This window comes from Sinohyriopsis cumingii, chromosome 18 (assembly GCF_028554795.1).
Source record: "Sinohyriopsis cumingii isolate HCF-2022 chromosome 18, ASM2855479v2, whole genome shotgun sequence".
Classification (NCBI taxonomy): Eukaryota; Metazoa; Mollusca; class Bivalvia; order Unionida; family Unionidae; genus Sinohyriopsis; species Sinohyriopsis cumingii.
The window spans coordinates 33,359,173-33,374,003 of record NC_142978.1 but is presented as its reverse complement, the minus strand read 5'-3'; the positions used below and the strand labels follow the sequence as shown (position 1 = coordinate 33,374,003).

The 14,831-nt window shown below is 33.9% G+C and overlaps 1 protein-coding gene across 2 annotated transcripts in view; it reads left to right on the top strand.

Annotated features, from left to right (window-relative positions):
• The window catches only part of LOC149776346 (uncharacterized), a 28,489-nt gene extending 14,794 nt beyond the window's left edge, over positions 1-13,695 (top strand). The window contains exons 2-5 of one of the 2 annotated variants that reach the window (XM_089942338.1): positions 2,723-2,799; positions 5,551-5,592; positions 6,148-6,177; positions 11,549-13,695. In XM_089942338.1, the coding sequence (XP_089798464.1) occupies positions 2,778-2,799; positions 5,551-5,592; positions 6,148-6,177; positions 11,549-13,176 (1,722 nt within the window). In that variant the 5' untranslated portion in view covers positions 2,723-2,777 and the 3' untranslated portion in view covers positions 13,177-13,695. The remainder of the gene's footprint in view (positions 1-2,722; positions 2,800-5,550; positions 5,593-6,147; positions 6,178-11,548) is intronic. The other variant, XM_089942339.1, reaches the window with a different exon arrangement.
• The last annotated feature ends 1,136 nt before the right edge of the window (positions 13,696-14,831 follow it).

Here is a 14,831-nt window from a genome sequence, read left to right as displayed (position 1 = left end):
CCAGTTGTTTTAATGTAATTCTTCAGCAAGGAAATAATGACAAACAACCGCTAACGGTAGAAGAAAGAAAATTACTACAAGAACACTTTGGTTCAATTACGATAGAGATGCTATCATGCTCTGGAGTCATTCCCTTATAAATGTGCAGGAATTAGGTAGAATATTGGGAAAACAATATATTTTAACTACATCTGAAGTTAATTCTGACGTTATACCTCTTTGATAAAGCTGATTAACTTTTACCATTAGCAACATCATTACCGGATTATGAGGAAATATCAAAATATTTTGCTGCATATGAGGTCGATTTATATTATATATCTTCACCAGATTCAGCGTTAAATGATACTACACGTCTGCGATTTTTCAAGTGTTTAGGTTTACCAGCATTACCACGTTAGACAATTCTCTTTTGAAGTGATAAGATCAAGATTCTATTGTCGGTTCGAATAACATTCAAAAGATCTACTACTAAACCTTCTGAATAAAGACCATGAAATATCTCAAATAACACCCTGTGTGAGAGACACTTAACTTGATTATTACTATTTCCTCGAAATATTTAGAAGTAAGTAGCCAGTATTAATAGTACCACCAATTTTTCTTTTCTTTTTAAGATTTATATGATCATACCTCTGTCAGATGCCTCATACAAAATCATATACAAGATGTCTTTGAAATTGGTTTTTAGAACTCAAATTTGCGACGGTATTGTCGGTAACTTCACCATTAACGTGGTAGACACGCATTCCTTCTGGAATATCTTCACAAAATCAAGTATAAATGAAATCGTTTACAAACATTTCCGTGCATTCGGTATCATTTTCTTATTTTACTTTTATCTTATATCCCGCGGAAGTTTTAACACCAAACGAGGCACCGGTTTTTAGGTTTATTACAGGACTGAACATATGTCCAGCTTATCCATTATATTTCGGATGAACATAGAAAATCTCTTGATCACACATGCTTGCCATAAGATCGACAGATCGTAATTTTGTGTCATTATTCTATAACGTAGCTAATCTCTAATTGATTGTATTTTGATACCTATATTCACCCTGAAATTTGTATTTTTGGAAACATTGGATAGAATGATCGGTAGGCAGCCCTTTTAGACCTAAGTAGAATATGCCATTATTATGCCGTTCTTCCATAAGCATTCTCGAAGACAAATAAATGGTTGTTGTATGTTTTTCTTTTAAAAAGAATTCTCTCAGAAATGCTTCAAGTCTGCCTAGGTGGTCCGTTGTATTATTTTGGTAACAGAAACCACATTCAAAGTGCGATAGTAATTTGTGAGCTCAAGACGCCGGTGGAGTCTGATATTTATCATTTGTTCACTTTTACGTGTTAGAGGTATGGGACGATTGTTGGAAAAGTTTTTCCCAAGTTTTGGTATTTCTGTTTCTTCTCTCGGCGATAATGGGACGTCGCCATTTTCCTATATTTTTGTTGAAAATGTACAGTGAGGGTTGTATCAGTTATGTGTTTAAGAAGTGGATAATTAGGCAATGAAGACGTGGTATGTATGTATGTATGTATGTATGTATGTATGTATGTATGTATGTATGTATGTATTAAAAAGCACATTAACACAAACCTGGTTTTAAGTGCTGATAAAATGTATTTTTCACAAAAAGCGATACTATATAAAGACCAGAGAAACATATGGTAAAATCCTTAACGGTCAAGTTTTATTTAAACCGCGCTCCTTAAGCTATATAATACCCAAAGACGTTCACAGTTCGATTATCGTCAAGAGATTATCGCAGGGTAAAGGCGTTGCCTCCATTAATACACCTTTAAGACTCACGGGACAGCGTATAGGTCCCAATATACACCTTTGAGCGCATAATAGGACATGAAAGAAAGAAAACGTTGCAAATGATTGTAGCCATTGCGTTAATGAATGTACAGTCAGCATCTGTATCGATATGAAGTAGACCATTAAAATTAAAACAACAAAGGAAACTTACCATGCATGATATACATTATCCACCATCCATCAAGTCTTGTACCTTTAATTATTGCTTTTGTTCAATTTTCGTTTGGTGAAATGATGCATTGAATTTATATTGAAACCTAGCTCTTAAACCCACATAAAGACAAATTTAAACTTATACTGCCATGCAATTGCTGATCTCTGATTTTCAGCTTCAATTTATATCTTCGTTGTCAGCCTTGCTCGTGCTTTTCAAATTATTATAACTTGCTAGAAGTCTAAGAGTTGAAAATGTAAAACAAAACCGAAAGGCTTTCAATAATTACAATCAAATGGTCAAGAATTGATATCTTGTGGTACTCGGTTAACATTTCTCGCATCACGCATTTAATTAATATTAATTTTCCATATCTGAGAATATTTTCTTTTTCCTTAGAAAAAGCACACGTTTAATTTTTCATCAAAGGCAACCCAAATTGTGTTCATATGAAACTGAAAACAATAGTGATGTTTTCTTGCCTGTCAGTTTGTACAGAAATTACAATTCACGGAATAACGTATTAACATATAATACACTAAAATAAAGGATAATTAAAATAATAAGTTCTTGCAGGAAGTACTTCTTGAGGATGACTTTGGGGAGTGCAAAAACGAGATGATGCAGGAAGAATGACTGATTTCACCATCATCAGTTTCTTAGCAGTTATACTCGAATGTCTCTTCAAGTCGATATCATTTTCTAATATTTGTGTTTCCAAACTTTTTTTTCATTTTCAGAAATCTAAATATCAGGAAGAAATACAATTTTTACATATACGTCAGTATTTGAAACATGACTGACAATAATTCAGGAGGTAAGTATTCCAGGTCGGCATCAAAGAAACCTTTTCGTCATACTAATTAAACTTAGTATTGAAATTCAGATATATTGTATAACTATTAATATTCCAACCCCTCATGTATATGTTCGACAACATATTTGTTTCTTTGATTGTTTGACGCTGCTGAACGATATATACTAGTTTTAATCTGTATTTAAAAAATGTATGTTGATATTTTAATACTGTACAGCGAAAAAGAGCATACAAAAGCACAGATGCCATGCGAATGAAAATTACCTCCTCTCCTGGGCAAACAAATCCCTGTCTCACATAAACAAGTTTGATTTGTAGATTTTATTGATCTAAACATATATTTCATTCTGATTTCGCCAGGTATATCACCTGATAAATACAGGGAATATGCATATAACAGCAGATATCTTCACTGAATTAAGTACCTATATTCGCTTCTATCTTTCTTTCTTGTTAAAGTTCGTTATACTAAATTTCGTGCATTCAGGAAAGATATCATACTAAACACTGCAAAAATGAAATAAGGTTCTTCTGATTTTGATCGAATTCACAGGAATATCATTAGGACCAATCACTGTCTATCAGACGATAAGAGAAAATAATGTATTGGATTCCATAATTACATTCAGGTAAATCCTCAATTGCGTGACTTAATTTCATATCTATTCTTTTTCGCTTGGAAAGAGGACTTTTAGTATTTAATCCCTAAGCTGCATTTTAACATTGTTAAATATAAACAAGAAATATCACTCCAGTTTTTGGGGTTAGTTTGATTTGTTTGATCACAAAGAGAATTCGGAACTTTAGTGAAATACCTAGCTATGGTGAAAACAACGAGTTAGTGAAAATGAGACAATTTGTGCGAATTTTGTATGCAGAGATCTGTGAGACCATGGCATTTCTGGAAGTACAGCATAGGCACTTAGAGTTGGTATTATAAATGATGTTCCCGTCGTAACTGACAAACTCAAAGCCTCACTCCTGTTTTCAAGTTCTGACATTCGGGTTGGGTTTACCTATTTCACGACAGTGCACACGATGAACATTAATATGACATAGGCTAGAGCTAGGAAATGAAATACCCATTCATTTTTAGTCCATTGTGTACAGGCTAACATACTGCTTCACAACTGTTCACATCAAGATTTACTGTCTGAATTTCCGATAATTTATGCTCATGTCTGGATATCGTAACAAAATCTTAGAAGTTAGGGCAATACATAAACAAGGGTTATATATATATATATATATATATATATATATATATATATATATATATATATATATATATATATATATATATATATATCAGTTTGTGTTTGTTATTGATGATACATACTGCAGCTGTGAATTACTCTCATCATTGATATCATTTACGCTGTAAAGATCCCGTAGACTAATTATTACAGAAGACCGACCCTGTCTCGTGTTTGTTAGAAAGTCAAGTAGTGACAGAGATGCAACGCTGCGAGCCCCCAGTCAGCGATGCCGACAGTTAAATTACTGAATACACAAAAGGTGAAATTCAATTAAACAACAAATTTAATACCATTCTATTACAGATAGTCCTTCCTCAAACGCAATTCAATATTCAAACCCCTATCACTCGTCTTTCACTCGACCATGTGACGGCCTATTTCATCATCTGACTTAGTGTGATAGATTTCCTCCTGTCCTGTGTTTCTACTTATCTGTAGTATTTCTTGACTGGTACCCAGTACCCCTTCAGTCCAACAACCACGTTCTTTGCCCTTCCACTTACTCCACTTCCGTTCTCTCCTTCTCTTGTCTCCCAGAGACTCGGGACTAACTGTACCAGGGAATTTCCTTTCTCTGTCTCCTACAGCTCCTCAGGTCCCTAAAAGATTCCTGTCCGAACACACACAAGGACATTAGTATATTCCTCTAGCTATCTAGTCTGACACTAAACAACAATCTATCATCAGAGAAGCCATTACCTTCTTTGGTCACGCATTCGTGCACATCGAAATACACATACTTTTTGGTATGGTATACACCGTATCAACTGCTTATCATGCATATATCAATAGATTTCATCACATCGGTGTATATAGATTCTCAATTTTTTTATACAGAAAATTATCACATAATCAGACACATTTCTACACATTACACTTCTACAAAGTATACACAAATAGTCAAATACCCCTATTAACTAATGTTGCACACTGCAACCATTATACAAAGTTATAATTCAATTCAACATTTGCAAATCTAGAATAGTACATGAATAAATGCACGAGGTTACTACGAATTAACCAAATAGCGAATTACAGTATTAATTCTTTACATAAACATTGATTATATCTCAAAATATGCATGTAGATCAAACACTACAAATGAATAAAATCCTACAAATAGTAATTCTACGTACTAATGATTCTAGTAATGAAGTGTACTTACTGCACAACTTATACTCACGTCAAGGGACTGTCACAAACCCTTAGAACCTATAGCATTATGCACACATATCAGATATATTTATACATGATATGTGTGTTTGATTTTAATGGTCATGACTAAAGTAAGGAATTCTTTTCATCAAACTTATTTACCTTTGCTAGTACACAAGGGAAATATCTTCAAGTTTGGTCTTTAGTTTGTTGTGTGGTACCCAGATATATGTAGCGAGATCTAAACATTTACCAGGCATATATATATATATATATATATATATATATATATATATATATATATATATATATATATATATATATATCGTTTTTTCAGATTCTGATCATGTCGAGGAGAATCCAGAAATAGTTTCAGAAGGTATATAATATTTATCTCTGCATTTAGAGACCATCAACTGCAGTGAATGATTCATTATTGAATTCCCACAAATTATACTCACGTCAAGGGACTGTCACAAACCCTTAGAACCTATAGCATTATGCACACATATCAGATATATTTATATATGATATGTGTGTTTGATTTTAATGGTCATGACTAAAGTAAGGAATTCTTTTCATCAAACTTATTTACCTTTGCTAGTACACAAGGGAAATATCTTCAAGTTAGATATAATCAATGTTTATGTAAAGAATTAATACTGTAATTCGCTATTTGGTTAATTCGTTGATTCTCATGAACTGCAACATAGCAGATATATATATATATATATATATATATATATATATATATATATATATATATATATATATATATATATATAATACTGTAATTCGCTATTTGGTTAATTCGTTGATTCTCATGAACTGCAACATAGCAGATATATATATATATATATATATATATATATATATATATATATATATATATATATATATATATATATATATATATATATCTGCTATGTTGCAGTTCATGAGAATCAAGAAAGAGTTTCATCAGGTATATGATATTTTTCTTTTAATTAGAGCCTATGTCCCAAATGCAATTTCTACATCATGTCAACGTATGTTGGAGTGGAGCGTGCGTGGATGTGTTTGTGTGTGTTTGATATTAATGATGCTGACTGCAGTTTTGAGTTTTTCTCATCATTGACATTACTTATATTATATAAGAACACAAGGTATATATTGTAAACCTTGTATTGTAAACCTATTATATATATATATATATATATATATATATATATATATATATATATATATATATATATATATATATATATATATATATATAGATGTTCAATTATCAAATTTCCTGAAACGTATCAGAGTAATATCAAATATCATCACCATTTTTTGAACAAAATTACAAGATGGCCGCAATCGCTTAACCGGCTTGAAGTAGATGTTCCGTTTTTTAGTTCCGTTTTCATGATATTTGTGCTTGTTGCCTGTTTTCATCTTCGTTATTGTGTTCATTATTTATTGGCTGTTAAATTCGTATGTGTTTCTTCATCTCCTTGTTTTGGAAACGAGAATAATTAGACTTTTTCTCAGCTGTCTTGCTCCACTGTTTTTGAACAAACTGCCATCACGTAACACTCGCCAGTCAACCCGTTTATGCTACGGTGGTCCCTCATTAATAGCTTTAAATGATCACTCCTTGGCTCTGCACTGTGCTCTAGAGTAAACGAACTGGGACAACATTCATCATTGCCTAAATGTAAACCGAAGCGAAAAAAGAAACGTTGTTTCAAAGCTCCCCGGCGTAGAACAGGAAGAAGAATTCCAGTTATCTCCCTTATTTCGGCACAACCATTAAAAAAAATTTCGACCGTTAGCTTAGATAACCTAATTCAAATCGCAATTAATTCGTCAACTTTTGTGTCAACTATCCAAGAAATACCTCTGCGCATTGCATTATTCAATGCGCAATCAGTATCACCACCGGAAAAGCGTACAGAAATAGTTAATTGTATCAACGACCAGACTGTTGACAAATTTATCTTGACAGACACATGGCTAAAATCATCAGGCGATGAGCCCAAGTGTGCGGATCTAACACCCACTGGTTACTCCATCAAGTCGTTCCCCCGTGATTCTCGGCCAGATGGAATTGCTGTCATCACAAAGAACCACATGATAAAACATCTTAACTACACCACAACATTCAATTTCGACCACACATGGTTTGAACTAGTCCAAACAACACTCACACTGGACCAAAAGTCAGTCCGTTTTTTCTGCCTATACCGCCCTCCTCCAAGTAGAAAAAAGAAGCAGGCTAGCTCTCTCTTTTTGGAGAAGTTTCCGAATCTCCTGGACTATTGAAATTCGATAGGTGGCAACCTGATTATTCTTGGAGATTTCAACTTTCACTTTGTCCCGGAAGCTCAAATACATCAAAACTCATAGATTCCATTAATGTTTTCAACCTCAAACAGTCAGTTAACCAGCCCACCCCTAAACATGGTCACATTTTAGACTGGATTCTTCATAGACCTGATGATAACATTCTACGGACCTCCCTGGTATTCCATGACCTTGCATCAGATCACCTCTGCATTATATGTCATCTTGATGTATCAGTCCCTAACTCTCCACCTTAATCTGCTACTAAGAGAAACCTCCGTATGATAAATATAACCAAACTAATGTATGACATCCAAGCTAACCTAACAACATGCTTACCTCCTACCGCAGAACAACTCGATAACCGTCTGCGTTCATTACTTGACAAACATGCAACAGCTACCAATTGCAGAGTATCAATTCAAACGTGTACTGCTAAAAGAGACTGCCGTAAAGCTGAGAGTCTCTGGCTTTCCACCAGACTCACTATTCATAAGCAAATCTATGAAGCCGCTAAGAAGAATGTCACAAATATAGTCCATGCAGCGAAATCAGCCCACTACACTACTAAGATCATGGAAAGTTCCAGTTGCAAAGAGCTCTTCGAGATTACTAACAAGCTAATGTCAAGGAACAAATCAACACCACTTCCAACTACCTTCTCTCCATTCGACCTTCCGGACATGTTTGCAAATTTCTTCCGTGACAAAGTACAAACCATTAGAGATAAGCTTGACATCACAATTTCAATTGACTCGTCGTCACCATACAGTTGGGATACAGAATTTGAGCGGCAACCATTAGCAACATTTGAACCTGTCTCATTGGATTTCGTACGTACAATCGTGACGAAGAGTGCTCAAAAGTCATGTGAACTTGATCCTATTCCAACATCACTGCTGCTTGAGTGCTTAGATTCAGTATTGCCTTCACTAACTGATGTTATTAATACCTCTCTCTCATCTGGGGAATTCCCGTCATTTTTCACTGTCGGACTCTAGTCTAGCATACTATCTGACCTCACCCATGTGTACACATCAGCAAGATACTTACGCTCTTCTGACAATCGTATATTCATTATTCCCACTATAAAAACAAAGTCATATGGACAGCGTTCTTTTGCATACCAGAGCCCAGCAACGTGGAATGAATTGCCCACTGAACTTAGAGACAAAGAAATAGTGATTACATTGAAGAGGGCTCTAAAAATTCACTTATTTCGAATACAAGAACAAACTTAAAGACCTAATAATGTTTCCTTCCTGAAATATTCTCAGCATGTTTTTTTATTTTTTAATGTTTTTCTAACTTCGTGGTGTTTGTCTGTGTAATAATAATAATATTTTTTTTATCTTATAGGTGTTGTCTAATGTTGTTAAGTGCTTAGAGCTTCTAAAGATTAGGCGCTACACAAAGTCCTCATTATTATTATTATTATTATTATTATTATTATTATTATTATTATTTTTTTTTCCATATGCAGCTCAAGGACAGCACAGAGTGAAAATAGTTTCATCACATTTTGTATATTTTGCTTGTGTCTCGAACCTATGGCATTACCCAAATGTTTTCAATGTCTGTGTGTGTGTGTGTGTGTACTACTGCTGAGTTGGCGTGGACAGCAGTTGTGAAGTTCTGTCTATGTCGACGCTATTTCACTCTTTAACTCTACAAGTTATACTTTATATCTTTGGTGTACAGAACGGAGTCTAGGAAAACTGTTTATGATATTTTGGCCAAGTTTCTTTTCTTCGCGTTATCCAGTTTAACAATTACCTTGTAGACTCGATGATTTAAGCTTCCATGGCCATTGTCCAACTCAAGCGAGCATTAAATCCTTTATCCGTTTCCTTATCTTAGCATGAAAGGGTGTAGAAATTGTGCCATCTTTTGATTCTCGTATGCTACACAAGACAATCGCCATCGGATGTCGTTTAGGGTCAGATAGAAAGATAAGATATCTTTACATAGTTGCGGCCGTTCGAGTTTATGAATTCAAACTTCCTTTTTGACTAATTGTAGAACAATGCCTTGTGAAACAGCACAAAGCAAATAAATGTCTGCTATATGTGTTTAAACAAAAACACTGGTTTCAGTATTGATCAGTTCTGTCAAAACCTCCAGACTCAGTTCAAATATAATTTTGCCCATGTTATTCGGCAAGAATGTTTTTTGGGTACTATCATGTGTTATAAAAATGTCTTCCTGACACATTTAGTTTGGATAACAAACAAAATGTAGTACTATGCCCTATCTTTATAAGACATAGTCTAATGTCCCAAATCAGATAAAATACTTCGATGTTATGAAACTTTATTCGAAAAAAGGTTCTTTCAACCACGCCTCATGCTTACGAATTATAAAATATGTTAATAGAAAATATCCATTATACGATAGTAATATCAGTCGTGATTAAGATCTATGCGCCATCATCACAGGAGTTATACGCAGTTAGATGTGTGCGGTGTTGGTTAAATATGTGTGTGATGTATTAATCAACCCCGATGGTTCAAGTCTGTTCAGGGTTACTCTGAGAAACATTTGAACAATACAAAGATTATATTGCCGTTATTCTTACAGTTACTATAGTGCAATAGTTGTTTACAGATATCTGCTTAAATAGTGTTTGCAATTTTTAACATTTCCAATGAAATAGCATGTTTGACTATGACATCTGCGAAGAACAAAGGTTGTTGACAGTATCAAAATCATTAATATTGCATATAAAACACGCAACAATCAAGTGCAATATACAGGTTCGCAATGAATAAGTTTTTCGAATCTTGCCTCTCCTAAGTTCTACCTTATGATATATCCCACCAGAAACCTTTCAACACAATATCTTACCTTGCAATATCTCTGCAATATTAATTGCTATAATTTGGAGAAGAATATATCCATAACCTATATAATACTGATAAGTAGGAACGGAAATACACAATCACTCTAACATATCATTTAATATTATTCCACAAAACAAGCTGAGATAAGAAAGAGTTAAAAAGAAATATTATCACTGGGCACACCACTGATCAGTAAACTTGTATACAAAGATGTTGGAGAAATTAACTATTACATGTTTAAAATCATAAAGAACCTAGGCACATAGTAATATCCTTTGATATCGTACATTTGTATTTATTGATGGCATAAACGTAGAACGCCTTCAGAAACAGAAATGGCATCAGATCAAAGACACAGTATTTTGTAGAACTTTTCTTCTTTAACAGCAAGATGTCAAACAAAATAATTATCAAGGATATCCACTTTGACATGCTAGTACCATTTTGTCAAAAACGCCTCAGCATTTTCTTGGATGCGAAAGAACACATAGCCACCAAACATGGTTTTCTAAACTACTTTTGATTCAGTAAGTGTAATATTCGTAGCGTACCTATTAATTTTGATATGTTTTGCTGCGAAGAGCCTCCAAATCTTGTCAAAAGTGAGGATCAGTGGGAAAATGAAATAGTTTGATAAGTAATATTCAGTCTTGCCTGTAACCAGTACTCTTTCGTACCGAATTACGGACGGTAGTCTCATGTAAGGATGATCAGAAAACAGAAGATTTTAGCTCTTTCATACAACCTATGATGATTGGGAGGACTGCTAATGGGAACAAAAGTAAACAGAAATATTGCATTTGTATGCTCATTTTAAAGTGAAAGTTAACAGTATATGGTAAACTAATGAGATTTTAATAAAAATGTATGCAATAAACAACCTTGTCTCTTGCATCTCTCTCTCTCTCTCAGTATGTGTGTGTGTGTATTATAATTTCACTGAGCCAGTTTTCCCTAGAGACTAGTGTACGTTTCTGATCCAGTTACTAATATGAAATTGAAAATTAATTAGGACGTAATGTCAATGACGTAATTACTTAATTATTTTTCAAATATAAAGACGTCATCCGTTTAAATATATAAGCGTGTGTGTTGTTATATATATATATATATATATATATATATATATATATATATATATATATATATATATATATATATATATTATGTTCAAAGCACGCACAGAACGTAAACGAAGCTGTTCGTGTCACAAGGAAATTCTGATACAGACCAACGATACACTCACGCCAGGAGACCACATCACGAGGGATGTGTCCGCAAAATGTAAATTTAAAACAACCATCCCCTCGCATCATGCGATAGTCGAGAGTGTTGAAAAGAACGGTGATGGCACGGTGAATTTGAATTTAATTCACTGCAATAAAGATGGCTGCTTTAGACAAGTGGAGAATTCAGTCAACTTCCAGGAGAAGGATTGGTACAAAGTTGAATATAATCGTCCAAAATATCATGGTTACGAAGTTGTTACAAATGCTTATAAGGCACTCAAAAAACCAGCCAAATACGATTTATTGCGCTCCAATTGCGAGCATTTTTGCAGGTTGTGTGTAATGGGTGAAAAGTCAAGCATACAGGTGAATTATGCAGTAAGGTGCTGCATCTCCACTCCGTCTGTGGTAACGAAGATCATTCATCTCGTTTTAATTTTGAGTGCAAGTTTGCCTGACAATATCATTGTCAACAGTGATTCGGGTGATACGAAGCTGAAAGGACATACCCCTGGATGGGTCTTAATCCTTGAATGTATATCACTTTGTTTTTATTTATATATTATAACTGTGCCGTTCCTTTGTTTCTTATTCAAGTTTCAAAAAGGAACGCGATGCAAGACTTGTTTATGTAGACAATTTCTGATAATATTCGGTAGGTTTATTTTTGTTGCAATTATGTTCTCTGAAATAATATACTGTTTTAGTCATAATAACAAACTCATGGAAAATAAGACTATCTCAGATTCAGATCATAACAAATACAAGTACATTGTTCTTGCAACAACAGTCACTTCTCTCTTGTACATTATCATGTTTGAACTGTTCCTCATATGCAGCAAGAAGTGTCAGCGAAAACTTTTCCGCATATGTGGCATCTCTCCTGTCCAGCTCTACAGTTGTGATAGTATAAAATGTTGTCGTGACTTTGTACCATGTTTATGTGGTTGCTGTACCGAAAACACTCTAAGTGAAACGGTTGATGACTGGGCCGATTGCTGCAACAAATGCTGTGGACTGTTTCCATTGCTTATTCAGTTCTTGTTTGGAGTACTATGTATCATCCCAGATTTAGTGTACGTTATTACTGGAATAAACGACAACCGTAACGGAAACATTCCAGAGATTCCAGACTGGATAATACCCTCTAAATCTGTGGCACTTACCTTATATCTACAAGTGATATCTTTACGTCTCATTTACTCATGCATCGAATATCAAAAAATGATAGTATGCGAGAAATCCAAGCACAGAAGTATCCTACAGTTTATAGCCAGGTCAGGTTTTGCTATTTGCAATGTTATTGTAATTGTCATTGAGGTATTACATAACAACGACTGCAAGGCAAAGGACAGTAACCCCATATTAAAGAATGGGTTATTACCAACGTTAGTGTTAATATTTGATCCTTTGGCTCTTATCTACATGATTATGCTTGAAATTAATTTAATGTGTTACAAGAAAAGTGAGAAATATCACAGCTGCTGCACTGATGTTGGTATTTGTAACAATTTAAATTGTACTGAGAATTGTCATTGCCTTGGTGCATCAGTGGTACAGTCAGTAGTAGTCTGATGAATATTTGTCCATGTGTCGAACTTATGCAATTTCTTAAAATAAATATGTTTTGTTAATGTGATCATACATTTTACCAAAATTATTATATATTAAATGATTTGAAAATATTACATACTACCTATCTGGCTGATCGTGTTCAATTATATCAACCATATACAAAATTTGTGTTTGGAAAAATCCACATAGGTACCTGATGTTGATTAAGGAACATATCTCTTTGTATTGAATACCAATAATAAATGTTACTTAAAGAAACTAAATTTGTTTTTAAAATTATGATTCAATCAGGAAAAGTCAATACTTTCTTTATTGTCATAACTTGATTGAATTGCATTTTAGGGTTGTACAAAACAACGGAAGGTTTATTTCCCTGGCAGTCGGTCCATTGGTACCATGTATATGAAACAGAATAACACATCTTGAATATATCCAATGCCTAGTTATTTGATTTCTTTATTGATTCTATCCAAACTTAATCACTATATCTTTTTGTTTCAATTTAACTTTTCCGGGAGAAGTTCCAGTTTAATTCTTTTCACTCTCTAAATAAATAAATAGTTATTTAACGTGTTGACTATTTTGTTTACTACCTCTGCGTCTGCATTTGTGATTTCCCCTTAAATATTATATGCGTTGATAAACTAATGAGATTTCTCATGATTATCTCGTTATCATGTATCGTTGATTTATCAGGCCATCATCTCATTTTAGTTTACGTATGTTACAATTAATAATTAATGTAGAGTTTAATACTTTGGAGAATGCTGTGTCTTCGATCTAATTAATGCATATTGCAAATAGACTGCACAGAATATGCAGTGATAACAGGTGCTGGTAACATGGTCCGTTACTAAGGTCCCATCACCTCTGAGCAAAACGAACCCGTTTTCTTGGGCGCCTTATGGAGAGAGCTAGAGATACGTTTAAATTTGTGTTCATCACACAATAGTGACCTCTGTCTTTCACTTAACGTGCCCCTCGGCATAAGTTGTTTATGGTCAGATATGAAATTAAATCATCGTTGATATAGCCTTTCAGATATAAAAACTTAAGTTTCCTCTTCAAACTGACTGTTAATAAAGACATTGGGAAAACAACACAAAACAAATTAAATCATATTACTTGTATTTAAGCTCAAGGCCACGACATTCAGAGCTGATCTGTTTTGGACCATCCTCCAGACTCTGTCCAAGCATAATTTTCCACATGTTGTTCGGAGAGAACAAATTTCATAGCATTCAGTGTTATAGGAAATTAGCCTTGACAAATTTAGTTTGGAAAACAGCCGCAATATGTAAACTAGGTCATAGCGGGGTAGACCATAAGCAATTATCTCTAGTTAGATAAATATTTTGATCTTTTGAACCTTTATTCAAACACCAATCCTTTCAACCATGCCCTCTGCTTGCGAATTATGAAATATATTAATAGAAAATATCCCATATGAGATATTACTACCATTCGTAATTTAAACGCTCACAGGACCCCTACACAGTCAGGTGTGTGCAATGATGGTAACGCATGAGTGGGAAGTAAAGACTGACCTTGAGGGTTCAAGTCTGTCCAGCGATATATATATATATATATATATATATATATATATATATATATATATATATATATATATATATATATATATATATAATTGGAAC